Source organism: Vitis vinifera, chromosome 19 (genome assembly GCF_030704535.1).
Source record: "Vitis vinifera cultivar Pinot Noir 40024 chromosome 19, ASM3070453v1".
Lineage (NCBI taxonomy): Eukaryota > Viridiplantae > Streptophyta > Magnoliopsida > Vitales > Vitaceae > Vitis > Vitis vinifera.
The window spans coordinates 3,802,789-3,829,412 of NC_081823.1; the positions used below are offsets into that span (position 1 = coordinate 3,802,789).

Sequence of the window (26,624 nt, forward strand, 5' to 3'; positions counted from 1 at the left end):
GTAGTAGATGATCATAGGAATATTTTTGTGACTGCATATCCAACTAATTTATCTTTCCTTCTAGAGCAGTTAGCATTATTTATTATGTTAAGCTTAAGCTTAAGATGAAAGATGTGTGCTTTCAAGAACCAAAGCTTCAAAGATCTGTATTCTTTTCGAGAAGATGAAGCTTGCACCAACACTGCAGACTAGATTGCTTTCTTCTTACAAGCTGCTTGAGATTCAACTTTTTCCCTACCCCAAAAGCTAGGTTTTTCTGGATTGGCAATGAGTGAATTATTATATATGTAGATGCATAAATGGATTCATTTTAGGAGGAGAGATTTTCAATTATTTATTTATTTATTTTTTAATCAATTTGTTGGATGATCAGAATGTGAATATGGTAAACATAGTTATTTGAATCTTTTGTTTGAATAGCGATGACCCTCCATGCTGGTTGAATTCAATTTATGAGATCCTGACAACATTATTGTTCTCTCTTGCAGGAGTTCACACCACATTCCAGACACCTGAGGGTCCTGAATGTCGAAACAGCAGGACTTACAAGAGTTTGAGAGTTATTTCATTTACCGGAAAATGCAGTGTTCCATCTGAAACATAAATTATAAATTATATTGAATCTACTAACACAGAATGTTCTGTTCTCAATGAGTTTACACAAAACAGGTGAAGAAGCAAAGACCAGCAGTCTAAGATCCAGGCACAAACTTGGTGGCGTAGACCCATGCGTTATTAGCAACTGGGTTGTCAAGGTGGTCCAAGAGGTTCTCAAGGGGGCCTTTTCCGGTCACAATAGCTTGGACAAAGAAGCCAAACATGGAGAACATGGCTAGCCGTCCATTCTTGATTTCCTTGACCTTGAGCTCAGCAAATGTGACCGGGTCATCAGCGAGGCCAAGAGGATCGAAGTATTGTCCACCAGGGTACAGGTTGTTGCCATCTCCAACTCCAGGAAGGCCATTAATGCGGAAGCCCTCAACAAGACCCATGAGGACAACTTGGAAGCCGAGGACTGCCAGAATGCTCTGGGCATGAACAAGGTTGGGGTTGCCCAAGTAGTCCAGGCCGCCCTCGGAGAAGATTTGAGCTCCAGCTTTGAACCAGATTGGTTCTTTGAAGTCCACTCTAAGCCACTTCTCAAGGACTTCTGGGGTGATGCAGCCCAGTGCTCCAAGCATAGCCCAACGCCCGTGGATCACCTAAAACCATTTATAGGATCAAAGTAGCATCATTACCTTCATATTACATTCTACAGACTGTTCAGATTAATCAGAAAGGGTTTGAGGAACAGGGGAGCAAAATACTGAAAACAGCCTAGAAAGGAACCCTTTTCTATTTCCATGCATATATTTTTAGGTTTTTTGCTTTCTTTTACTTGGTTTTTCTATTTTTGACATCATAATGGAGTATAGCCACACGGCAAAAGAAGTTTGCTTCTGTGGGTTCTGGTTGTATCAGAGTTCATAAAGGCATCCACCTCACATTTTTAAGAAACAAAGCGATGGTTCTTGTGAGCTTGAGTCTCTCAAGTAAAAATGTTCTTTAGTAGGTTTTGCTTTAAACACCAATTTTTCAGATTTATGGGGGCAAATCCATGTCCTTGGGATTCAAAAGCTCTCTGAAAACATCATTTTTAGTAAATTCTTGATCATCTTCACGGTAAACCAACTAGCAGTGATGAATTACCTCAAGAGCCCTGTTCCTGGCAAAGGCCTCAGGATCAGCAGACAATCCAGCGGTGTCCCATCCATAGTCTCCTGGAAATTCTCCAGTCAGGTACGAGGGAGTCTGAGCTGAGAAGGGTCCCAAATACTTCACTCTGTCAGGTCCATACCACAGCTCATTCCCCTACCCAATTCACAACCCAAAAAAACAAACACCCATTTCAGTTATTCAACCCATAACACAACACACACACAAAACCAAACTTCGAGAGGGTGTATGTGTCTTTACCATGGTGTATTTCCCAGTTCCCATAGGGACAACATCTCTAAGAGGGTTAGAGTTTGCTCCCCTGGTTTGGCCCAGAAATGGGGTTGGTCTGAGGACAGTGCTGGAGCTTGCTGTTGCTGCCATCAACATTGCTGCCTCCACTTCCTTTCTCCCTTTTCCTTTCTGTGTTGGAGCTGTGTTTTTCTGAAGAGAAAGTGTGTACAAGGGAAGCCGAGTGTATATGTGAATGTGGAGGAACCAAGAATCAGAGATGGGTGGTTAGGAATGCAAGAGTGGGAAATTGTGGTGGGGATTCTGAGGTTTGAACCAACCAATCAGATGGCTTTTAAGGATTCTATGTATCTCATACCCATATCCTTCTATCCACATTTTATCTTTTGTCCCACAGATTGGAAAAATGAAAAATCACCCACGGATAACTTTCCTCAATTGACTGAAAAAAAAATTAACTTCTTGGGTGAAAATTTAAGCATTTTTTGGATTCATTAGTCTAAGAAATCCCAACTGTTATGGTATGTGGATTGTGGAGCTAGTGGATTGGATTTCAGAGGTTTGGCCCAATGGAATGTGCTCTCTCTCATCAAGCATAGTCCCTAATCAGGATATTCTCTTGTGCTAGGTATATGCCCAAAAAAGAATAAATGGACTTCACTGAATATCCAAATTGCACTGTGAGTAATCAAATGGAGTATAATGCTTCAATTTTAAACAAGCCCACAGGTGATCTCTTTTTCTCCTTCAAGTTTATCTACTAAGTACGTAATAATATTTTTGAGGGCCATCATACAAATCCGACCTTAGCTCAGTTGGTAGAGCGGAGGACTGTAGTGGGATTCCCCAGATATCCTTAGGTCGCTGGTTCGAATCCGGCAGGTCGGAATCACTTTTTTTCCCTACGACCAAAATGGACTGTTTCCACTTCTTTTCAATAAAGAATTAAGATTACAGTTTATGAACTAAAAATTTATCTGCATGAGATTTGAGAGTGATGGAAAGAATGCAGCTCGTAAAAATATTAATCATTATAAACAACAAACGTAAGAAGGGTTTTTGGGGGGCAGATTGATCAGCTCAAAGTCTAAAACCCTTCTCACCATTCCAATTCTCAGTGCTAACTCAGCACTGAATATTAAAAGAGATGAATTACATGCCTTTGTATTTGTTTTACAGACAGTCACTGAAGTTGGTGGGTGAAGTCAGTTGTTCCTCTACTCTTAAGCATTCTCTCCAATATGGATCTTCACCTCCATTTGCAATAATATGCGCAAAGAAGATGGTTTAAAGTTGAATGAGGAGAGGGTGAGGACGACATTTGGGATATTGATATTGTAAACTAATAAAGTTTTAAATAACTTGCTTCACATCTCCGACCTTAGCTCAGTTGGTAGAGCGGAGGACTGTAGTGGGATTGTCCCGATTAGATATCCTTAGGTCGCTGGTTCGAATCCGGCAGGTCGGATGCTTTTTTTCATTGGTCATTTGTAGTAAATCCGACACTCACTTGTGACCCTAACCTCATTTCAATATTTTTGAATTCTTTCAACGGTCGAAAAACTGATGCTACGCTGTCACATGGTAACACCATAAATCCTCTCATCAACATCGTACACGTGGGACGTGGCAAACAAGAATGTAGACCCCATTATGTGAACGCATATCCCAATAAAAATATTGATTCAGCCATTGGGGCTCCATCAAAACTTGGTATACCGTCCGCCCAGATGCAAATGGAAGATTTAGAGCCTCTAGAACCCTCACAGAATACAGAGAATCTTCGGTGAGAAAAGGTTCAGCAGAGAAAAGAGTAAATGGGTCTCAAGAAAACTGACGATCACTGGGCTTTTCTGGTATTCATCTCTTTATTACACACTTTATTAGGATCTATGAGCGTAGATTCTGGGTTTCTGTTTTTGCTTTCTTGCTGGGTTTTATTTTTGAATTTAGAAATGGGGTTTTTAGGGTTTCTTGAATTGGAAATGAGTGGGTTCTCTGATTTTGGTGGCCAAGTCGTTGTGGATTATAACATTTCAGCATCTGGGTTTTGTTTTGTTTTTTTGTTTGTTTTTGCTTTATTGCATTAGAAATTATGGGTGCCTTGAATTTGATTCTTCGGATCTATTCTGAGTGAGGGTGGATAGGATAGGAAATGATGGGTTTCTTGGTTTGAGTCATCAATTATTCCATGTGGCTGTTTCTGTAGTTCGTATGATTGTGTCATTTCAACATTTGGGTTCTCTTATTGTTGTTGTTTATTAGATAGAAATTATGAAACATCTTGAATATTGATCAAGCATTTGTTTCACTTTGGTGTATATGGGGCTGTAGCGTTCTTGCCATGTGGTGAATTAAAAAATTATGGTTTTCTTGATTTTGGTTTGTTGGGTCTATTTTTAATCATTGAAGCAGAAAATAATGTGGTATCTTTTGATTTATGGTTCTGTTCTTAGACTGGGTCTTGCATGGTTGATTAATTTCACCATTTTAATATCTGGGTTGTCTTATTCTTGGCACTTCCTCTGATTCCTGGTTTTGTAGTTTTTGAATGTTATATTCCATACTCGATTGTAATAATGTGATTATAGTCTATTTTCCCCTTTGTTCTGTTCTGATTTCCCATATCATCTTACTGTTTCTACCCTTTCACAATTGCCTTTTCATCTGCTGATTGATATACAGGAAGAATTTGAAGCTCCTATGTGGGCAGATCTTACCCTAGAAGCTAAGACCAATAACCAAGATGTGTAAGTTTCTCCAAAACTGGTTCCCAGATGCAAGAAAGTGAGTATTTTCTTTTCAATGAAAAAAATGTGTTCCTTGACTCCTATCATATTGTTCTTTTGCTAAATTGCAGAGATGACAAGTGGTTCCACATAAGCCATCCGTAAGCCTCTTTTTGTTCTCCACTTATTGTTGCAGTTGTGATATGTCAGTTTTGGAATTTCTGTTATGCAATCTCTTTACTTACCTGTCACTAAATTGATTTAATTTTCAGGTTCCACCAGTTTTCCTCTCACCAGTTAAAATCTGCATTTTCTGGTTCCAGTGAGGGGAGTGAAAACTTGGACTTTGACTTACATGGACCATCTTCTCCTAAACTTCCTTCCTCAGTCTCTAGATCAAGAGGCAAACACTATAGGAGCAGAAACTGGGGAAAGGAAAATGGTGGGTTTTCATTAAATAAGCAGCATCCAGTCAAGAGTTTAAGTGGTAAAACTTCATGGGTTGATTCAGGCTCTAGCCAGGAAATAAAACCAAAACCAAGCTGTGGAAACTTAAAGGGAACTTGCAGTTCAAAAACTAGTTTGGGTTGTGACAGCAGCTCAACTAGAACTTCCATACCAAACTATACCATACCTATATCCAGTTTCGGAGATTCAAAAGGTCGTTTGAGTTCTGTAGCAATTAAGGCAAGTGAAAGCAATTCAACAACAAGCACCGTTACATTTGAAGGTACTCATCAACAACCACAAAAGTCCTTGGAGGTATCCAGTGGACCATTTGGTCACACAAGTGGACTCTTGTCAGTTATGAGGATTACTCTTAGAAAGAGTTGTGCTACGAGACAAGCATCAAGAGTGGAGATCAATAAATGTCAGCAATCAGAAGGATGTAAATCTTCTGCTGGCAAGTCCAGTGTGGGATCGTCTTCAAATCCTGGTTATGATGTTAAGGATAGGACAGCTACAGAAATACGGAACAGAGATAGGACCCCAGATAGTAGAAACGTAATGCGAACTTCTCAAACGGCTGTGAACAGAGGAAGAGCCTCAACTACATCTAAGGCATCAAATATTCTAGTTGATTATAGGACTAATAATTCAAGAAAGGAAGGAAAAAGAATTGTTGCGAAGTCAACCACCAAGGATGCTGTGAAATCAAAGGTGAGAAGACTGTAAAAATCCAATTGAGAACCAAATTCTAACAAACTCCTGAACTGTACCTGACTTTTTGATTAAACTAACGTAAATCAGATTAGTCACAAAGATCATTTGATAAATCCCCCAATAACTTTACAACCATTATGCTTGGCTTTCTTGTAACTTATCTATGGTGTCTTTTGTCTTACCAATTCTGTGATTGTCCTGGCAATTAGGCTTTGAACCATGATTAATAATGAGTTTCTACATATATTTTGCAGGTTGTATGTCAGACCATAAACAGAAAAGGTTTGGTACCACTTAGAGTTAATGAACAAGATCCATTGACGGCTGCTACAAAAGCTAAGAGCAAAGTGGGAGTTGGTGCATCCAATAGATTGGCAGGTGGTGGGAAGGAAAATGCAAGTGGGAAGCTAGCTGTGAGCCAGAAATCTAGTGGCAGAGACATAGCTGCCAGAGACATAGTTAGGGGTCAGACAGGGAAGAAGCAGAGTATATCACGAAAGGGTGATAAAACAGGATTCACTGGTCCAAAGGTACAGATGACAGGAAACCCTCTTTGGTATATTACAGTTCAATGGAAATTGAAAGACCAGAATACTAGTCCAACAAATCATAATTTTAAAATGAATTTGTTTTGAGCTAATAGTGGAAACTACTTGGATTCTAGTTACCATAAACATTTCCTGGGTATGTAATTGTCTGCGTTGTCCATCTGGGAAAAGTATTCTAATCTCATTGATTCTTTAGTTTGAATAACGCTTCCTGCAATCCTGCGCAATCTATACTCTTCTTGTTGCCTTTATTTCACCTGTTTGGGCCAATGAACCATTCTTAGGTTTAGTTGATGCACTAAAACTATTTTTACTGATGGTGGAGGCACTTAAATTTATCCCATGTATAATACCCATGGTTTCCAGTTTAGACATAATGCTTATATCTTTCATATTTGAGTTAGACGAGGAACAGAGAATTGTTTTCACATAGGTCTTGTTCTGAAACTGTGGTTTTGTTTGAACCATAGATTTGTTTGTGCTCTGACCTTCACTTAACCAAATCTCCCAGATCATTTTCGCTCACAATACTGGTCTGAAAATGATGAACCATTATGCTTTTGGCTTTGTACAATAGTTCCAATATAACTATAGTAAAATACGACAACCCTAGACCCTGTATTTACCTGCATACTGATAAATTGTCTAAATAGTTTTTAATATTTATGGTATTTTCACTTGGACCTGATTTTCTTGTTTACGTCTTTATAAGCAGGGAAAAATCAGTGGACGAAGTGAAGGAAAAACCTCAATGAATGTGCATCAGAAGGTGTTCCTCCCATAAGGGTGCAATGCAGCAGCATGTGTATATACAAACATAATTCTTTTTTTCTCCTTCCACCAAAGGGTGCAATGCAGCAGCATGTGTTCCTCCCCGTTTTTGTTCAATCTGATGGTAAACTTTGATTGCTGTAGCTTGCAATCTTTCTCTGACCCGGGGAACCATTGCCCCCCACTGTCTTTGTGAAATGTTCAACCCCTGTACTGGCTTTACTTGACACATCCTTTGTATATAAACCTTCAAGCTAGTCATGAGAGTGGAATAGTTCAAGACTTCAAGCTGAGCCTGGTTTAATTGGGAATTGAGCTTGAGATTAGCTCTCACCCTAGCCAATTTTGAAGTCTGGATTTTGTAGGTTTTTCATTATTCCAATGTTATACCCTATTCGAATGCTTATATTTCTTCATTCCTCTATCAGAATACTTGAATTTCACATGCATGAAGAGTTGTGCCAAAGGTTGGTTGAGGTTGGTTTGTTAGAAATCAAGATTAGAACTCATTTCATATTGAAAACGAGACTTATAACCAAATAAACATTGTTCTCATTTCAACAGGAAAGGACTATTTAGGGCTTGAACTCTTTTTCCTGTACGCCAAGGATTCAAAACATTGAGATAAATGTCTTGGGTGGAGAAACCTGCCCAACCCTGACATGTGGAGGATTTGGAGCTCTCCAAGGCACCTCCCCATCATGAGCATGCCGGAACATGATAGTTGAACTCAAAGAAGAGTTCAATGCACCTTTCGTCCATCAAGAGTTCTAGTCTAAAAAGCATTTATTTAAACAAAAACAAATTAAAAAAATAAAAATTCAGGTGTCTAATAAAATTTGAAAAATATTTTTAAAAAGTCGAAAAATCGCTCACTTATCCTCCTTCAGGCAATTTTTTAGAATTCTACTAAAAGAACTCGTGCTCGTCCCTTCTTAAATAGACGAGTTTTCCAGGTTATAAATCACTTCTCCAGGTTGGCACAATGTTTTTTGGGAGTACTCGTAGACTCAGCCCCATGAGAAAGTTGGGACAAGTAATTAAAATTTCTGAAAGAGATTGTTTGAGCCACATTTCAAAAGTACAAAAAACTGCAAGACCTTTCTGCTAAAATTCCATTTGTCACCTGATAGACGATTAATGAAATGGCTAATTATGATGTTGCCCTACCACTTCAAACCTCTGAGAGATAAAACAGTCAAATCATTTAACTTCCAGTGGCCATTTGAATGGTGACCACAGTGGAGGACTCTGAAGCAACTGCAACCCACCTCTGTTCTGCAGAAAATACTTCAGAGTTGGGTAACATTGGAAATCGGCATCACCTACATCTTTATACGATTACTTGTCCACTGTGCAACATCCACCAACAACAATGTGCAGAAGATGAGCATAAAGCTTCAGATGCGTAATGTACATGTCTACATCAATTTGCCTCTGGGAATTGGGAAAAAAGTGCAGCCTTAACCAAAGACATTAAGTTTATGGTTTTTTTGTTTCTTGTCCCAGAATATATAGCTTATCATACTATTTTCATTGTGAGTTGATACATTAGAATGGCTCATCCCAAGGTTTGATACAAAAACATGTTGCCCCAACCAGCATTTATGAACTTTGGGGGCATAGTTTACCTTCTTAGAGCACCATAATTCCTTGTTACCTACAAACATGGAGATAAGTAGTTAGGATAGTTATATGCAGATCATATGAAGTTGAAACACATGTAAGGCTCGTCTTCATTTCATTTTAATAACTATTCTCATGGGTTTTAAAGTAAACCTTTTACATATGCTACCATATGACCCAGGTTCAGTGGAAATATCACCTAAACACACATACTCAGAGAGAGAGAAACATAGACACACACATGTATGCACAACTCAAGTAAAGATTGACGTGGTGGCTGTGGATGTAAAATAAAGATCTGAGAAATAAAATAAAATAAAAACCCTACAGCCAACTTTAATATGGTTAACGCATATTTATGTAACCATCTTAAAAACCTTTTCATTTATGTTAGAGTTTATCTTATTTTGTTACCTTATGTTAAAGAGTAATTTTACTTATCGGTTACTAGGGGTTATGTTTGCAAGGTTGGTTAATAATATAATAAGTGAAAAGATATAGGAAAGTCAAGTTCACAGATTTTATTTTTAACTAGGTATTAGAGCATTGATGTGCTTATTGTTGATTAGGTAGATCATTCCCAAAAAAGAATAAAATGAACTCCAATAATATTCAAAAGCTAAATTTAGAAAATGAAGAACAATGAGCATAAAATGGCATAGGTCTTCATTCTTGGAACAAGCACCTAAATAGGACATTTCAGGATATATGTTGAGGTCAACATTGGCAAGGAAAGAGACTACTCAAAAGAACAAAAATAAGACTGAGATGAATATAACTTACCCGAGGCTGAGGCTTATTTAATCTCTTTGACATGTCATCCTCATCATCATCATCATCATCTTTGTTCATAAGCATTCTCTGAATTGAAGTGGAATCTGATTTCCTTCCTCGCTTAGAGGATGTAGTAGCACCTCTACCCCTTCCCCTTGGAGCAGCTCTTTTGCGTCCTTTGCCTTGGAGATTCTCATCATTTTCCTTGAGAAGAAATTTCTAAATTAATTCAGTCTATGTTACAAGAATGTCCACATCTTTGCTCTTTCAAGAAGGAAAACACACTCAACATAGAGGCATGGCTACATGGTTAACTTGAATCAAAATGAATTATGCAAAGGATCTTGATGCACTAAATTTGAACCAGGTAAAGCTTTTCCTACCACATTGTCTCAGATTCTCAATGATAACATATATGAAATAATTAAAGTCATAAATTAAATTTTTTACTTTGATTTCTATGGTTGCGAATTATCAAAACTACTCAATTTTTCATGATAAGCTGAGGTGCAAAAGGGAGTGCATGTCTCATCATGGAATTGGCTCAATAGTAGTTGCCCAAGGTTGAATCCATACATACTGAGATGTTGAAGTGAAAAAACAACAATGAGAGAGGTGCTTCTTAAGCCAATAATTGTTCATTTGTTCACTTTTAATGTGGTTGAATGTATTTAACTTGCAGGTCATTATAAAAACAGCCACTCATAAGTTGATGTATTAAGTCAACATAAATCATACCGAGCTGTCATCAACCTCATTAATTCCATATTTCCCTGCTTCATCGCTTGAACTGGACTCCACATTGTCCTCATCATCAGCAAGGTTTCGAACAGCAGCTGTCGCAGCAACTGATGCAGATCTGCAGCAACAAACTTATCTAAGAAACTTTGCTAGCAAGCATGAATATCTTAACTTTTTGTTTAATGCAATAAATAGCAAAAGGTACAGTAGGCTTCTGATTTCATACATCTACACTTCCTCAAGGTCTGTTCTTTCAGAAACCAAATATTCTGTTATGAGAAGATGGTGTACATTTGTGAACAAAATGGTGTACAACTACACTTCCTCAAAGTCTGTTCTTTCAGAAGTCATGGATGTAAGCACTACTGAACTCCATAAATTTTCTTGTGTTTGCACTCTTGTTTTATTTGTTTACTTTCCTGGTTAGGCCCAGGAATTTTATGTCCAACCTGATGCACATGTCATGTATTGAATGCCAACAAGAATTTTCAACCATTAATAGGAAATTTACAATGGTTACACATTTCATAATATTTTATCCTGACAATGACAATAATAATTAGAACAACTTCTAAAGTGAACATCAAGTTATGGAAATCTTGCAAGGATATCAATACTTATACAGGCTACAAAACAAGCAGAATAAGCAAGAAATTTAATATTCACTCAACAAAACAAATCTCAACAAAAGAGAATCAATTCATATCAATGAGAAAGCAGCAAGAGTGGCCAGAAAATCCATCAAATGTGTGTACAAGTTTGGAAAGAGAAATGAAACAGGAGGCGACAAATCTCGTCCCCCCCTCTCCAGCTTAAATTACTATTTTAGTATGTTGCCCTTTTTTGTTTCACATCTTCTACTTGTAGTGAATATTATTGTTGATCTTTGATTTTTTCAAAGAAAAAAGATAGGAAATTGTAGATTGAACCATCTTCAAAGCTCCCTTTACTTTCAAATGGATCCTAAACGAGCCTGGACTGTGAATTATGTCATTTTAATTTCATAACATTAAGCAGCTATTAGGTAGAAAAGTCAGCCTACAGAGATTAGCCATTGCAAAAATTAGCCTTACATGTGAATTAGACAAAAATGAGCTGCTTTGGACTGTTAAAAGACCAAAAACCTGGCGTATAACTAGATTTCCTTAGAGAATTATTAATAGACAAATTCCAAAAATTAAAAAAGGGCTCCATGAACATGACACTTTATTGGATCTGAGACAATATTCAGTAAGCTGAAAATCAGCACAGTTAATTATAATTGCATACAGTATAATAGTGATGGTCCAACTAGATGTACTGCCAGTATATGTTTCTTAATCTTTTACCTGAAATTCAACAAAGAGGCTCAAACACCATCCCTCTACCCCCTTCCATGTTTGCATGTGCACATGCCGAAGAACAAAAGGAGGAAAAATGAAATGTGCCACACAAAATATCTTGTATCTTTTATAGTTGCCAAGTAATGTGAGATTTCAAGACTCAGGATTTTCAATGAGAAAAAAAAATTCTGGAAAGAAACAAACAATATTATTCTCAATAGTATTCACTTTATTGTGAGAAATCAAAATGCTTGTAATTTCCTGAAAGAACAGTATCAGAAATATTAATGAATAAATAAGCAACAAAGTAACCTTTCAGAATGGCGGAATCCCAGACTTGAATCAAGTGTCATCTGCTTCAAGGTACTGGAGCTCCTCCCCCTGCCCCTGCCCCTGCCCCTTCCTCTTGTAGAAGATTTACCTTTACCTTGTTCAGAAGCATCATGGGAGGACTTAAAGGTTGCTGATGACCCTTTTCTGCCCCTAGTGGCAGATTTTGACCCAGATAACTGGGTGGGGTCTTCATCATCACTAAAGGAAACTGCACTTCCAGTTTCAGCAGTACCTTTACTTCTGATATTCTACAAAAAATTGAAAAAAGAAGATTAGAAAGCAGAGAGTGGACAAATATTGAACAAGAATGACAGGTAAGAAGGGAAAAAAAATCCAGCCATGGGGATCACTTGTTCTGCTAAGAAAACTAGAAGAATAAGCATTACCTCCAATGACCGAGCACTTGACATGAACTGTGGGGTTTCCTTTGAGTGCACTGACCTTTCCTTGACCCGTTCCTGCAATAGTTATATTTAGTTACCATCAAATTATATATTTCCCATATAGGCAAGGTATGCAGGCAGCAGGTTCACACCAAGTGTCAGTGAGATGCCAAATGCTACTTCTGCAAAGCAATGTCCTAAAGGGGAAGGAAGAGTACATGTAGAGAGATTCCTTCTTTTACTCGGGAAGAATTAATCCTAACTACTCAAAAGGCAAAGAGTACAATTAACTTTTAGATTTAAAATCACTGCTTATATACTTACTAATGCCCATAATTTACGATAACATTCTATAATCTAGTAAGATGGGGAAGGGTTATGGCTTTACCCTGGTGTGAGATATCACATTACTCGAGGAATTCTATACAATGTCAGAATAACGGAAACACCTTATTTATAGATAATACAACCTTAACATCTTAGGTGAGATTCTTTCATTACTTTCTAATATATACCAACAGTTATTGAAGTGATATTACAAATTAAGAATTGGGCAATCATCCAAGGCCCCAAGGACATTCAAGCCAAGGTGGCCATTTTGAAATGCCTGCTCTGCTAGACCCTAATTAAAGTAGAAGAGCCCTCAGAAAGGGAAAAAAATCACCTAGGAGACAATTGGACAACACTAGGAAACCCTTAAAATAATTAAAAAAAAGGAAAGAAATTCAATAAGGATAAGCTTCTTGCCTCCAAGCACTCTCCAACTTTAAGAATTAAATCTTCCTCTTCAAACTTTAAAGGATCTGAATCACGAGCAATTTTACTCTGTCCAAATAGAAAAACTGATCATGAACACACAAACATAATATCTACAAACATCAGATAAATCCACAAACAACTCAAAATCATCTGCAATATACTTACAATTGTTATATTCAAACAAATTCAATACCATATAGATGTGGTATAACTAAAAACCAACCTAAACTATCTGCAATATTGTCACAGAAATTTGAAGACATAATATGGAGTACTTACACGTGTCTCTTCCAGATTATATTGAACACAAGAATAGAAAGCCATTTTGTCATCTTTGTTGACAAAATTGTGCAATGCAACATCCAAATCATTGACTGGAAGGATCTCCATTTTCTGCATCAATAAGTATCATTCTCAGGGACCCAGAAGTGAAAGAAAGAAAAGATTAAATAACTATATTGCTTCCGTTGTCACACCTGAATGCCACTTATCCAAGTCCTATTTGATCCAGTAATTGGAAAAGAATAGAAACTTCACTCCAGGACAGGACAAGTAGAACCAAGCTCATAGAACTGAAGCCCATGATTTCAATTATTAGGTAATATTAATGGTCTATCAGGGTTCCACCGGAATGAAAATTACCAACTGAAGTGACATATAAAAGTTAAGAAAAGCAAAGAAAAGATGAAACATGATGATTTGAGTACCAGATTATTCTCAGCAACTAAGGCTTCTATATTTTGTTGATTCAATTCTTCTGGGCGAAGCCGCTCAGAGTCATCAATTTTGGCTACAGTCCAGGAAAGAAACCACATTCATTCCATTTCCATTTAAGGAGTGAAACCAAACATCATCAAAAAGGAAAAATAAATGGTAAAAAATAATTAGACTCTGTCAGAAATACACTTGTATCAAAGAACAAGATAATGTCAAATGACATCTAATTTTTAGAGCAAAAACAGAACCTTTTCAAAAGTGAAAAACTTACCATGCTCCAATATAGCCAAAAAGACTACAATCATAGTTTCCTAAACAAAGTATAAACACTGTATTGAAAAGATAACCAAAACTTTGTGATATTCAAACTACAGTAGATTTAGAGTACCATTTGTTATTAGTAGCATGGATCATCATCATCATCCAAACCCATTCTATTATTAGAATTTGACTAATCCATTTCAGTTGGGTGTAAAACCTATTTTCATTGAAAAGGAAGCTTGCCAAAACTGTAGCCAGTAGACCAAAATGTTCTACATGAACTCTAGCCCAAGTTAGTGCTTATATTGGAAACAAAAGTTTTAAGCTTTAATTTCAGGGTCAGGCTTCAGTTGCTCCAACAATGAACCTTGGCTTGAGTCTGGATCGCCTTCTAAGTGAGCTTGAATGAGTCCATTACCAACCCAAACCCTAGCAACACAAAAATCTTAGTTCATTGCAGCCCCAGGAAAATCAGTCTATGTCCCAGCTCCCAAGGGAGGTACAACCAGCTAGTTTAGTTTGATTTTAAAAACAATTCAATACACAAAGTTTAACTTCTAAATATATTCGGGCTTGAACTTCAGCAAGTAGGCTAATATCCATGCCAAAACTATAATTCACACCATTGCAACAAGCATTAGTTGAGATCATCAGTATGTGGTTTTAGATGGTACCTTAGAACTTTCTCACCAGGTTATATCAACTACCACCCCAAACATGTTTTTGGAAAACAACAATTAACATTCAAAATAACATTGCATATTTAAGAAAGAGAGCATTTTCAAAGATTGGAAATTTTAGTATGCAAGTAAACACAATATACATTGATTTCTACAGGGTAACTAGGTATAAGCAAAGTTTAGTCTAACCAATGTAAAATCAAATACTCAAAACAAGAAAGTTACTAGCAGCCCAATAACTGATTTTAATTACCTTCACTACGACCTTTTCTTGAAGCCTTTGTGAAAATAAGAATATCTTGGGGATTTGCAACCTACAAAATCAAACATATCAATTGTTTGTGAATTATGACATTCTAGAGAATCAACATTAGCTTCCTTATCCATGAGGGATATACCTTGCCCACATACTTTTGCCCAAACCTTTGAGGATTTATTGTCATAAATCCAGAGTAATCTACCTGTTAAATAAAAAAGAAAGGCTAAGGATAAAATTGTATTTAATGGTTACACACTCCACAATGCCATTGTTCTTAAAAGCTTGCATCCCTTTACACATCACATCCTCCCACCCAAGGTAAAAGGCATGTAAATAATGAAAAATGTCACAACCAAAACCAGAAAGGATCAACATAAAATGGAATTGGGAATCGAGTGAGACAATGGGTTCTAGATACAAGAATGAAACAGCATACCAGGACACAGTTAACGGGAGATTCAAACAGGAGAGAAGCATTGGAAAGCACAGGAGGAAAAATCATCCATGACAACAAAGGAATGTCAGAAGAAAAAGATTAGCCTCAGAATATTTCTTTCTCATAGAAATTGTCAGGACCTTGTTTGACACTTGAGATCTGTAACATAACCTAGTAGAAAAGGAGCAAAACGCATAACAAGCAAAATGGGGTAGCAAGGGAGTGCACAATATTATGTCTGTTTTTGAAATGTCTATTTGCACAAAGAGAGTGCCATACAAGCCAAAGAGGAACCAACCCAATTGATGCAACATCTGCAGACACAAACTACCTCCTTGGACCTAGACCAAGAGTGATAAGCAGTGCAATTGATTCCTATGCTTAACACTTATTGCTTTCACGAGGAATTACAAAATAATTTCAGAAATAGGATTAAAACAAACAGTTCTTGGCTTCAATTTGATACATTTGACGAACACATGATTATGCGTTCTCAGCTTGGATCTTTGTGTTATGTGCCTAAGGTGTGGCCAGTCAATTAATCATCTTTTTTTATATTGGCCAATGACTTTGTGCCTTTGGCATAGATTGGGTTCCTCCAAGGAATGTAACCAGTATGATGATTCAGGTTTGGGGATACTCCAAGAGGAAGGGTATTTTGGCATGTGGCTTGCCTTACCTTGTTATGGATGGCTTGTAGGAAGAGGAATGTGATGATTTTTGAGGATAAATGGAAGACCTTAGAAGTTGGTATATTTCCCCTCCTCCTAGGCTTCTACCTCTACAACTTTTGAGGGTACTCCTTTGAACATTCTACACCTTGATTGGAACATGGTTTGCAGCATGGTTTCTAAAGATGTAAAACACATTTAAGGTACCAAATCATCTTGGAGCCTAGGCGCAAGGAGCAACCCAAGGTGTGCACCTAAATGAAGTGAGGTACCCTAAGTCACAAATATAAATTCACACGATACAATAAATAGATAAATAAATAATACAAATGTAAATACCAAAGAGGTGTTGTGACTCATGAGTGTGCTAAGAGACAAATTGAGAAATTAATATCTTTATTAAGAACTACCAGCACCATGTGTGTATCCTTCTTCTCTTCTTCTTCTTCCCTTTTTCTCCTTTTCTTTTCCAGCTCTCCTCTTAGCTTCTATGAAGACCTAATTTGGGCCCTTTGTTTAAAGGCTCCATATGAAATGGTGTCATTTTAGGCTTGTTAAAACACACACAAGGATCAAAACATCTTTTTGTGTGTGTGCGTGCACACACACATTTATATATACATATCCCAAAAATGTTGTCAACTCAATTGCACCTTCAGACAGCCTTGCGCTTGGCTCAAGGTGCATGTCTTTTGGGCCTAGGTCATACCTTTGTTATTGAACAGCACCTAACCTCAAGCAAGGAGCACACTGGTCTGCGATGTGCTGCCACATGTCTAGATGCACTTTTCATGGCTATGGTTTGCAGGTTATGGGTTGCTTTCAATATAGACTTCACCTCCAATGGGTTTGATTAAGTTAAACTTTTTTTTTTCACAGTTAAGTTTGATTAAGTTAAACTTTGATGGGTGTGCTCTAGGTAACTTGAGGCTTGAGCTAGTTTGGAATATGAGGTTTGATTAGAGATCACCATGGTACAATGTTGAGAGCCTTTTCTAAACCTGCAGGACAGAGATTGGCAATGGAGACTGAGATTAACTCTTATCGAAGGGCTTATTGTAGGCCAAGGCTTTTGGATCTTCTCAATTTGTTGATAAAGCAGTATTTTGTTTCACCCTTGATCTGTAGCAATCTTGCTGCTCTTGTTGGGTATTTTCTCCTTTTTATTATCATCCTTTGTATTTTTTGAAGGATTTCTCATCTTCCCTTGCACTTAAAGAGTCATGTCAATAAATTTTTTGTTTATGATAAAAAAAAATGAATGTATGATTATGGATGATCCAATAAATTCATTAGTTTACTTTTTTAACAGAACAATTATATATTTTTAGAAAAATAACACAAGACTCCTTGAAAACAGTAAATTGTAATTCTCAGTAGTAACAAATTATGGCAGTTTACTGCAGATGAAAACTTTGGGTCTCTCCTATCTCTTAGTAGGAGATTCTACTATTGTCATATTATAGGACATTAAAAAGAATGAGGACCATGGAAGTTTTGATAACAGGCAGCTGGTTGCACCAAATTGTTCAAACTACTTCAGAGTTGGATAATTCCTTTGCTAGGTGCTTAGCTGAGCAAGTGGTAGATGCATTAGCATGAAGCAAAACATTTGCTTCTTTTTTTCTTCTTTTTTATGTGAGATTTTTTCCCTCCATGATTGTGATCAGTGTTACTTTAATTATTTTTTATTGTTCAAATATATTTGCTTTTTTGGACTAGCATACATCTAGCTTCCTTTTTCTGATCAAACTTTGTACAATGGATTCCATACTGTAGAAAAAACTTCTCATCTTTCTTTATATTTACTATTTCAATGCAATCAAATGATCAATTCTAATTAAATAAGTACTAAACTAGAAGGATTTTTGTTTCTCTTTTTTTTTTATTACTTCTCATCACAAGGAAGACCATTATATCCATGGTTTCCTTCAACCTACATGTTACATTTATATAGTTCATGATAAGTAAGTTTTTCATATACTACTTCTGATATTCTTCAAAAACTAAAAAATTCTCTAGTTGTCACTCTATTGAACATGATTTGCACTTCCAATTACGCATCTTCACTTCCTAGAAACTGAAGCATGGGCTGAACAAAAATTAAATCACTTCTTCATCTTAACACTTATAGTAAATATCTTGCTTTTAGGGAACCTGAGCCTGGATTGACCCCTTAAACCAACATTCAAAATTTTGACAACAGATTCAATTTAAAACAACATAGCTTAACATGCTTGAATGCTTCCTCCTTTCAAATATATATTTCAAATGTGTAATATGAACTTTCAAACAACGTATGCAGCTTCTATATTTCATGAAATTTCAAACAATGTATGTATATTTTGCAAGATACAAGGTAAGGATCACACTTGTATGACATGAAATTTCTTCCTCCTGCAACACTTGTAATCCTCACCTTTTCCCCAAGTATAGAGTTTGTGATCATTTGCATCAGGAAATACCATAGAAGGATCCAACTCTTCAGTTTTTTCAAGTAAGATATTTTTTTGATAAATAAGCAAGCAATAGATTAAGAAGCGGCAAAAAGTCACAAGGCATACAGGGAGTATACACAGTAGCCTAAACCAACAAACACAAGCAACAAACAACCTCACCAACCCTTAAGTGGACGCTAGCCACTCCAAAAAGCCTAAGAGAGACAAGGGCTCCTCACCAATGTACACCCGAGCCCAACTCCACAGATTACAAACAAAAGAATTTTTGAGTTTCTGAATAGCTAAAGACCCCTCCTCCTAAAAGCTAACCTATTCCTCTCCTTCCAAACCGTCCAAAAAATACACAACGGGATGGAATTCCAAATCTTTTTCCTTTTTTTCCCTACAAAAGGGTCCTTCCAACTGAACAACACCTCTTTAACTATCTCTGGGGACACCCACGGAACCCCAAACAAGGCAAGTATGATCTCCCAAAGGACCCTGACCACTATACAGTGTAAAAAAATATGATTTACAGTTTCTTCTTCACAACCACACAAAAAACAACGATTGGGGAGCTGCCATCCCCATTTTTGAAGCCTATCCAGGGTGAGAATCTTCCCCCAAGTGGCCTCTCAAGCAAAAAAAGCAGCTTTGGTTGGAGCCTTATCCACCCAAATGTTCTTTTTCGGGAAAGCGAAGTCATTGGGAGCGACCAACAGAATATAAGCGTCCTTAACCCCAAAAATACCACTTTCCCCACTTTTCCAAAAAACTGAATCCTCCTTTGAAGATATCCTACAATCCCTCAACAAACTCAGCAACTCCCCTATCAAATCTAACTCCCAATTATTATAGTCTCTAGAAAATCTGAGGTTCCACCCTCTTTGACCAAAGCTAGAGTCCCACACTTCATTAACCGTTGCATTCCTATTGACCGCCAAAGTATATAACTAGGGGAAGATTTGGGACAACGTTGCATTGCCGCACCAATGATCAATTCAGAACTTAATTTTAGTCCCTTTACCCACTTTAAACTGGAAATTATCCCAACACCAGCAAACCTCCTTCAAAATCTCCTTCCAAACCCCCACTTCATACGTCCCACGAACCCCATTAGGCCTCCACCCAAAACCCTCTTGGCCATACTTCACCAACAACACCTTCTTCCAAAGATTATCCTTTTCAATAGCAAATCTCCAAACCCATTTTCCCAGCAAGGCCTTGTTCAGAAGGATAATCTTCCTTAAGCCTAAACCACCCTTCTCCTTTTGAGCGCACACCACCTCCCAATTGATTAAGTGGACTTTCCTTTCCAAGTTTCCCCTTCCCCAAAAGAAGTCTCTTTGTAATTTTTCCAGCCTTTTTGCTACAATCTTGGGCATTTGAAAAAGGGACAATTGGTAAATCGGCATGCTGGCCAGCGTGCTCTTAATAAGGGTGATTCTCCCACCTTTGGAAAGATATTAGAAAATAAAAATATAGAAGCTGCTTATGTATGTATAATTTTATATTTTTCTACTAAATATATAACAGCAAAGAACACTTAAGAAAAAGATATTACAAAGTGACATTTGCTCCAAATGGGTAGAAGTACAGAAAAATGAGAGATCTTCAACTGTGAGAATCATCTTTCCTGTCAGAATCAAGTTAAATAAGCTGAAGAAGATTACCTTTATCCGGACTAGTGGAAGCTTGAGCTCTGATCCATTAACAAACTTTCCACTAGCTTTGTCAATCAGGTTTCTGACCTAAAGAAATTTCAACTTATAAGAAAACAGTTGTTATAAAGAAAGTAGCGTTCTGACCAAGAATATCACTTGCACAAGAAAATAAAAGAATTAATAAATTTGAGGGGTTGAATATTCCTTTGACATTGTGAGAAAGAAAACACCTCACCACTTTGTCTAGATGTTCAAGAATTGAAGTTTGATCATTTGGATCAATGTCAGCTTCATCCTTTAGCACAATCTGCATCACAAACATCAAGTGAGTCAACAGAAATATTTTTAAAGATGAAACAAAATGACAATGGCTTACCTCAGTGTATTCAAAAGGCCTCACTGACTTCAATGGGATCTTGGTTGGGCGGTATTGATTTCCCTATATAAATCATACTTGAATCACACACAATATGGGAATTAAAAGGATCAACCAAAACTGTATGTCAAAACATGAATGATTTATGCAGGAATTTGCTGAAAAACAACCTTAATTTCTAAAAGTAGTACATGCTTCGGCTTTGACTCTCCATCAATCAGTGATGTTGCAATGGAAGAGCCTGGTTGGGTAATGTGGAAACCCATACCTGCAACCTCCTGTTCAAAGCAAAACGACCTCCAATGAGATACTGTAGCAAAAGTAAAGTCATGAGTTATAGAAAAAAACAAATAAATATTTGGTGCCACCTGAGGATCAACAAGACATTCATGTTCATGCCCCCACACTATGAAGTCTAGGAACCTTGGTAAAAAATGCTCACTGATTGCATTTTTAGGATTTGTCTTTACTCTGCAGACCATGAAAGAAGTTAAGTTTGATTATCGCATACCTTTTTTTTTTTTGATTGAAAACGACACAAAGATATATTGATAGAAAAAGAAGTACAAGAAGAAGGATGAGAAATCCTCCTGCCAAAGACAACTAAATTACAGGAAAATACACAGAAAACAAACAATCTCCCTATAAGGACCAATCCTTATGGAGTACACACCGCTATCCAATCAAGTTGAATCACATTAAGGGGAGTCTCCTTAAATGCCTTGGAACAGAAAGCCCAAAGAGAAGCAAGGAAAACAATAAAGTCCCAAAGAAATTCTGAATTCCTTGCTTTATGTAAATGCCCAATAGCTAGAGACTTTGATAATGTCACAATAATTCAAGATCTTTTCTCTTTGAGCATGATCTAATAGAATCTCAGAGAAAAAAGTACAACCTGTTTTGATGAAGTACCAAAATGTTGAACCAGTCTGACACTTGACACCCTTCTTGAGCTTCGGGCTGCATCCATTGCACAGCATGTGGTGTCTAAGATTAAAAAGACAAACCCAACAAACATGTGAGTACCATGGTGTCAAAGGTTGACCACTGAAATGCAACTGTTCCAACATAAATTACCTGAAACATCCTATTGAGGCGTTCATCTCGAATATTCCCAAGACCATAGAGAGCCACAAGCGTTGAACCCTGCCAAAAAGAAATATAAGTCATACTATAAAGAAATTAATAACTAGCCCAAACCTTCTAAGAATAAAGTATTGTGACACACCTTCCTAATAAGAATAGGGTAGAGAGTGATTTGACCAACACCAGAACCTCCAAGAACCATTTTCCCAAAATAGTTCACCAGATTGCATGCCGAAAGAATATCAACAGCAGAAAGGTTGTCCTGTCACCACAGTAAGGACCAAAACACTAATGGTACTAACACATCCCAAAAAACCAGTCTTAAGAAAACTGGAGGATATATATATATTAGGTAAAAACAGGAAAGTATATATAAAAAGAAAATTGGTGAATATCCATTACATCTAAGAACTAATAACAAACACACAAACAAAAGAAAAAAAATAATAAAACAAGAAGGTTCAACTGCTTCAGTCAAGAAATCTAGCAGGTATTGATATTTGTCATAGGTGCTGCCAGTGCAAAAAAAGCAACTTAAACTGTCAGTCCAAGGCGGGAACAGGGAATTGTGCCCAGTTGCTTCTGATGGAAAAATGAAGGGTTCTTAAACCAGCAATCAAGGAAGTAGAGAATTCCATTCATTTACAGGACATGATCATCAGTAGCCATATATCAACTTTATGATTCATTCAGGACAACCAGGGTGTGATCTTGAAAGAACCACCTGAATACACTAGATCTCATCTTAGAAAGCAAAGTATACAACAGAGAAAACAGCAATGGGAACCTCTACTATGGAGCTCCTACCACTCACAAAGCGTTACAATATTGCATAACACTTCCAATATTTGGCAAACTAAATATTCTTGACTTTAATCAACTAAAAAAAGAAAAAGGAAAAGAAAAATCTTTATGCTCCATTTGGATCATGGAAAGCATTAGGGAAAGGAAAAGGCATAGGAAGGAATCCCAAATCCTCTTGCTTGATTTACCATGGGATGTTTGAAAGGAAAATGAAATATAATGAAAATTATTTTAAAATGTATGCATTTTAAAATACTTTATTATTTATTAGAGGAGAAAAAGAAAAAAAATCGATTTGGTGAAGCATATGCACATTTTATTGAATCTAAACCTATTTCCTATATTTCCTTACTTTTCCTTTCCTTCCATTTTCCCTCCATTTTCTTTCCCTCAAGCTTGCCAAGCTCTAAATGGAGCCTAAGAAAAAAAAAAAATCTATTTTCATCACTGGAATTGCCTCACATATAGACTATTTTTTGATAAGTAAGAAAAGTATTGTATTATGGGGAGGCGCTAAAATAGCGACTCAAAATGTATAGAACAGAAAGGGAAATACTCACCCCCTAACAATTGAAACAAAAAACTGTCCACAATGATATACAAAAAATAAAAATAAAAACAACCCCTCCCTTAATAGGAACCCACCCAATCAATAAACTCCAAAAAGGTTAATGGACCATCTTTTATAAACAGTTTAGTCTCCGAACAAAGTGAGTTAAGAAAATAAGTTTTCAGCCTTTGGATGGACAACACCTCATCTTCAAAGGCAATTCTATTCCTTATCTTCCAAACTGTCCAAAAAATGCAAAGAGGACTCACTTTCCAAACTATCTTACACCTTTTTTCCACAAAGAATCTATTCCAACCCAATAGGGTTTCCCTAACCGAAGACGGAAACACCTGATAGGGTTTCACATATAGACTATAATACTATCAGACTCAATATGTTGCTAAACAATAACAGTTAAATCCTACTCCATAATTATTCCTTTTATTTTAAGTAATGCTTTATTGCACTCTGCCAAAGAACAATCACCGATTAAGCCATAAGTGATCCTCTTGAAAGTGAAAAACCCCTAAAAAGGACAAAGCTAAATAGAAAAAAATATCAGCAATACAACGCCCATTTTTAAGAAATGAAGTAGCATCATAATCATGGTCCAATCCATGGCAGAGCAAATTCTATATTTGGGTGTGCTTATGACGTCTAGAGAGATCACACTACACCTCAATTTGACATTCATTATCTTCTAAATGCATCACATGACAGAATACTAAAATAGAAAGTTGAAATCCAAAAAAAAAATTCAGAGGAACCATGACAGACTTAACAACTCATGGTCAAAATATACAAAGAGAAACAAAATTTACAGCAGTTTACCATATGAACCATACCACTCCAGCAGGATCATCATGATTTCCATGAATACTAAAAACTGGCAAGCCGACATTGAAGTGAGGATCTTCATAATTCACATGACCAAATCTGTCCAGAGTGACATGACATTATGAATTGAAGACAGCTATAGATATACACAGCAAGAACAGGAAACAGCTTTTGTGAATTTTTTTTTTTCTTGCATACAAGTGTAAGGTCTAAAAAATAAAAGATGAATAAAAATTATTTTAAGGAAATAGAAATACGTTAGCATATAGTTAATCTAGAATGAAATGATTAAAAAAATGGTTTCATACTTAAACAACTTATTTCCTTAAAGTGTCAAATATGACCATTGTGTGAATAGTTGGAATGTTGTCATAGGATAGCATGGTTTTGCAATAAAGATTCAAGAAACATGACTTGGTCAGGAAAAACTAAGTTTTTCTTGAAGTCATGACATGAACACTGCTTGGGATAAAGGGATCAAAACAAACAAAGAAACAGAAATATTGTTGAAGTATCCATTTTAATCAAATAAAGTGAAAAGTATGAATGCTTTCATTAGCATAATGTTTATCAAGAGCATAATGTGTCAATACATGTTTGCGAAGTTCACAGTCTGATCACTGACAACTTCAAACTGCACCGGACGATCATTGAGGGTATAACGACGGAGGATCTCAATGGTCTTAACCAATGTTGACCTTGAGGGCTTATTCTCATGGAAAAGATCACCACCAAGGAGTAAGAAGTCCACCTGATTCCATATAGAAGTTAGTAGTAACATTTGATATGTATAATATTTGGATATTTGATAAGTCTTCTAATGATTTGAAAATTTAAAATTAACTAAGAGAATGAAAGAGAAATAATTTCCATAACCTTGGGCCTCCACCTTCGTATGTTCATCTTTGAATTTGGACACAATGGTAAAAGGAATTTATTATTGATTGAAAAATTGAAACAAAGTTATAAATATGCAACAGAAATCATTCAGTGAAGTAAGAAAGAGAATAACAGAATGAAGTCAATAGAGATACAGGGGTAAAAAGGAGAAACAGTAGCAGAAGTGAACTCTTCCACTTAAAACCACAGCCAGCAGCTACTGGAGAAATTGGGATCAGTGGGCATAAAATATACAAAAAGGGGCAGCAAAATTTCATCTTTGCATTAAAAGCATACAAGCCAGAATATCTATGCCAGTAATTGGTAAACGGCAATGCATATAAAAGATACTATAAATAAGGTAAACAAAGTATAAAATTTTGATTATTACCTGCTTTTGATCTGCTATTGAGCATATTTCCTCAAATGCCTGGAAAGAATCATGCCTACGTACTTCATCCTTCTCCATATAGCCTAGATGGCAATCCGTAGCAACAAGCACTCTAAGAGTATTGCTGGCATCCTCCCTGAGAAAAAAAAAATGAAAGAAACTCTTTTAGATAGCCGCCCAAATCGAAAATGTACATTTTTTTTCATGAGTAAGAAGATAGTCCAACGCTCAAGAAAGGAGAAAATTGGCATTGCACAAAATAATATTCAAAAAAGTTGCAATCTCACTGCTAGAGGTACCCGTTTATCATACATAACATTGTAAAATTTCAGCATTACATTCACTATATTAGCCATCATAAACTATGGCTTCAAGTGGTTTACCTCGAAGAATCACCCATGCCAGCAAAAGTCTCACCGCTTCAAACCCTACAACAACAATGTATAGTTTCATCAAACAAATAAAAATCTACTTATATATGCAGCTGGGAGTCAACTCAGGAACTATTTCTTGAGTTCTCAATCTTGAAGTCCTGTTTTCAATAACGCAAAATTCACAATAAAACATTTTACATGACGTTAATGCTAAAAATGGCAGAAATGCAATCAAAATCGAACTAAAAACCATACGAATAAAAGTTACAAAAACCCCGAGAAAGTTCCAATTTAAACCACAAAAGAAAAATGGAATTCAAGTGGAGAAAGAAACTAACCGAAGAAACATGAAACCCTAAAACAGTGATACGTCCATAAATGAATCAAGTAACCAGAGGAGAACGCACAAGATTAATGGAAGCGTAATAGAAGGAAAGGTCTGTTTGGTTGCAGAGAAAGCATAAGAAAAGAAGCACAAGTTTAAAATTTTTTGACAAAACCTATTCAATACCCAACCTGTTACAACAGTCCAATTTTATATCTTTTCTTGCGATTTCTCAGAAACCAAACAAACAGTGATGGATAAAAACAAAGAATTAACAGAAAAAGAATAAATAACTTAAAAACTATTACCAATACTGAGACTGAATGAGTGAAGAGTAGAGAGACGAATAAGGGAGTGGTGGCGGGGAATTTGAAAGAGGAATATGAAGAAAATGTGTCCTTCACTGCACTGACAAATAGGTCCTTTTTGTTAGACAAAAACGGAGAAACCTAAACGGCGTCGTTCTGGAATCGGGGAAACGTAGGAGGGAAGCTGGTGTTCTTTTAATGGAGAAAGCGGAAAAACGGAGCCAAAACGGTGTCGCTTCAATTAGTAGTGTGGCACAAAAACTTTAAACTTGAGAATTGCTTTTTTAGGTTTCCGTGGGTGAGAGGGCCCAACTTGCACGGGCGACCCAATCCAACCCGAACCCAACCCGATGTTTAGACAGGTTTGAGCAATTATTTTTAAAATTCAGGTTGGACTTGACTCAAGGTACAAGACAACTTGAGTATAATTTTATAGTATTTATAATGCATCTTATCTTCTATAATAATATT

The 26,624-nt window shown here is 36.7% G+C and overlaps 3 protein-coding genes and 2 non-coding genes across 9 annotated transcripts; 3 read left to right on the plus strand and 2 right to left on the minus strand.

Moving 5' to 3' along the window:
- Positions 1–543: 543 nt before the first annotated feature.
- Positions 544–2,476, minus strand: LOC100260599 (chlorophyll a-b binding protein 13, chloroplastic). Its single transcript, XM_002284457.3, has 3 exons — positions 1,957–2,476; positions 1,690–1,851; positions 544–1,202 (listed from the first exon to the last, which is right to left on the minus strand). The coding sequence occupies exons 1-3, from the start codon at positions 2,083–2,085 to the stop codon at positions 693–695; spliced, it is 801 nt and encodes a 266-aa protein (XP_002284493.1). The 5' UTR covers positions 2,086–2,476; the 3' UTR covers positions 544–692.
- Positions 2,477–2,747: 271 nt separating this feature from the next.
- TRNAY-GUA (transfer RNA tyrosine (anticodon GUA)) lies at positions 2,748–2,835 on the plus strand. Its single transcript is given in 2 exon segments — positions 2,748–2,784; positions 2,800–2,835. It is a non-coding gene; the product is annotated as a tRNA-Tyr (tRNA).
- A 487-nt stretch (positions 2,836–3,322) lies between these two features.
- Positions 3,323–3,415, plus strand: TRNAY-GUA (transfer RNA tyrosine (anticodon GUA)). Its single transcript has 2 exons — positions 3,323–3,359; positions 3,380–3,415. It is a non-coding gene; the product is annotated as a tRNA-Tyr (tRNA).
- A 131-nt stretch (positions 3,416–3,546) lies between these two features.
- LOC100247040 (uncharacterized) lies at positions 3,547–7,608 on the plus strand. Of its 2 annotated transcripts, none has more exons than XM_010645947.3 (6): positions 3,547–3,803; positions 4,633–4,697; positions 4,808–4,837; positions 4,949–5,837; positions 6,095–6,370; positions 7,101–7,608. In XM_010645947.3, the coding sequence occupies exons 1-6, from the start codon at positions 3,765–3,767 to the stop codon at positions 7,170–7,172; spliced, it is 1,371 nt and encodes a 456-aa protein (XP_010644249.1). In that variant the 5' UTR covers positions 3,547–3,764; the 3' UTR covers positions 7,173–7,608. The 2 variants fall into 2 exon arrangements, with proteins under 2 accessions (XP_010644249.1, XP_010644250.1); XM_010645948.3 differs by having other exon boundaries at positions 3,551–3,803; positions 7,104–7,608.
- Positions 7,609–8,537: 929 nt separating this feature from the next.
- On the minus strand, positions 8,538–26,260 carry LOC100252167 (Mre11 DNA repair/recombination protein). 4 transcript variants are annotated; one of them, XM_002281690.4, is made up of 23 exons: positions 26,154–26,259; positions 25,530–25,574; positions 25,147–25,282; positions 24,470–24,627; positions 23,885–23,975; positions 21,828–21,947; positions 21,677–21,745; positions 21,495–21,586; positions 20,968–21,070; positions 20,770–20,877; positions 20,600–20,662; positions 20,459–20,530; positions 20,233–20,310; positions 15,154–15,216; positions 15,009–15,069; positions 13,805–13,887; positions 13,377–13,490; positions 13,086–13,163; positions 12,342–12,413; positions 11,935–12,203; positions 10,298–10,418; positions 9,569–9,763; positions 8,538–8,819 (listed from the first exon to the last, which is right to left on the minus strand). In XM_002281690.4, the coding sequence occupies exons 2-23, from the start codon at positions 25,544–25,546 to the stop codon at positions 8,787–8,789; spliced, it is 2,196 nt and encodes a 731-aa protein (XP_002281726.1). In that variant the 5' UTR covers positions 25,547–25,574; positions 26,154–26,259; the 3' UTR covers positions 8,538–8,786. The 4 variants fall into 4 exon arrangements, with proteins under 4 accessions (XP_002281726.1, XP_010644251.1, XP_010644252.1 ...); XM_010645949.3 differs by having other exon boundaries at positions 9,569–9,778; XM_010645950.3 differs by lacking the exon at positions 13,377–13,490 and having other exon boundaries at positions 9,569–9,778; positions 26,154–26,260.
- Positions 26,261–26,624: the final 364 nt, after the last annotated feature.

Excerpts from the sequence above, each read along its gene's own strand:
- LOC100247040 (XM_010645947.3), top strand. The coding sequence starts at position 3,765 with ATGGGTCTCAAGAAAACTGACGATCACTGGGCTTTTCTG. Across the intron at positions 3,804-4,632 it reads ACGATCACTGGGCTTTTCTG|GAAGAATTTGAAGCTCCTAT; the intron begins GTATTCATCTCT and ends ATTGATATACAG. Across the intron at positions 4,698-4,807 it reads AAGACCAATAACCAAGATGT|AGATGACAAGTGGTTCCACA; the intron begins GTAAGTTTCTCC and ends GCTAAATTGCAG.
- LOC100260599 (XM_002284457.3), bottom strand. The coding sequence starts at position 2,085 with ATGTTGATGGCAGCAACAGCAAGCTCCAGCACTGTCCTCAGACCAACC. Across the intron at positions 1,852-1,956 it reads GAACTGGGAAATACACCATG|GGGAATGAGCTGTGGTATGG; the intron begins GTAAAGACACAT and ends TGAATTGGGTAG. Across the intron at positions 1,203-1,689 it reads CCAGGAACAGGGCTCTTGAG|GTGATCCACGGGCGTTGGGC; the intron begins GTAATTCATCAC and ends AAATGGTTTTAG.
- LOC100252167 (XM_010645949.3), bottom strand. Across the intron at positions 20,311-20,458 it reads TTGAACATCTAGACAAAGTG|GTCAGAAACCTGATTGACAA; the intron begins GTGAGGTGTTTT and ends AAATTTCTTTAG. Across the intron at positions 13,888-15,008 it reads AAGAAAAGGTCGTAGTGAAG|CCAAAATTGATGACTCTGAG; the intron begins GTAATTAAAATC and ends CCTGGACTGTAG.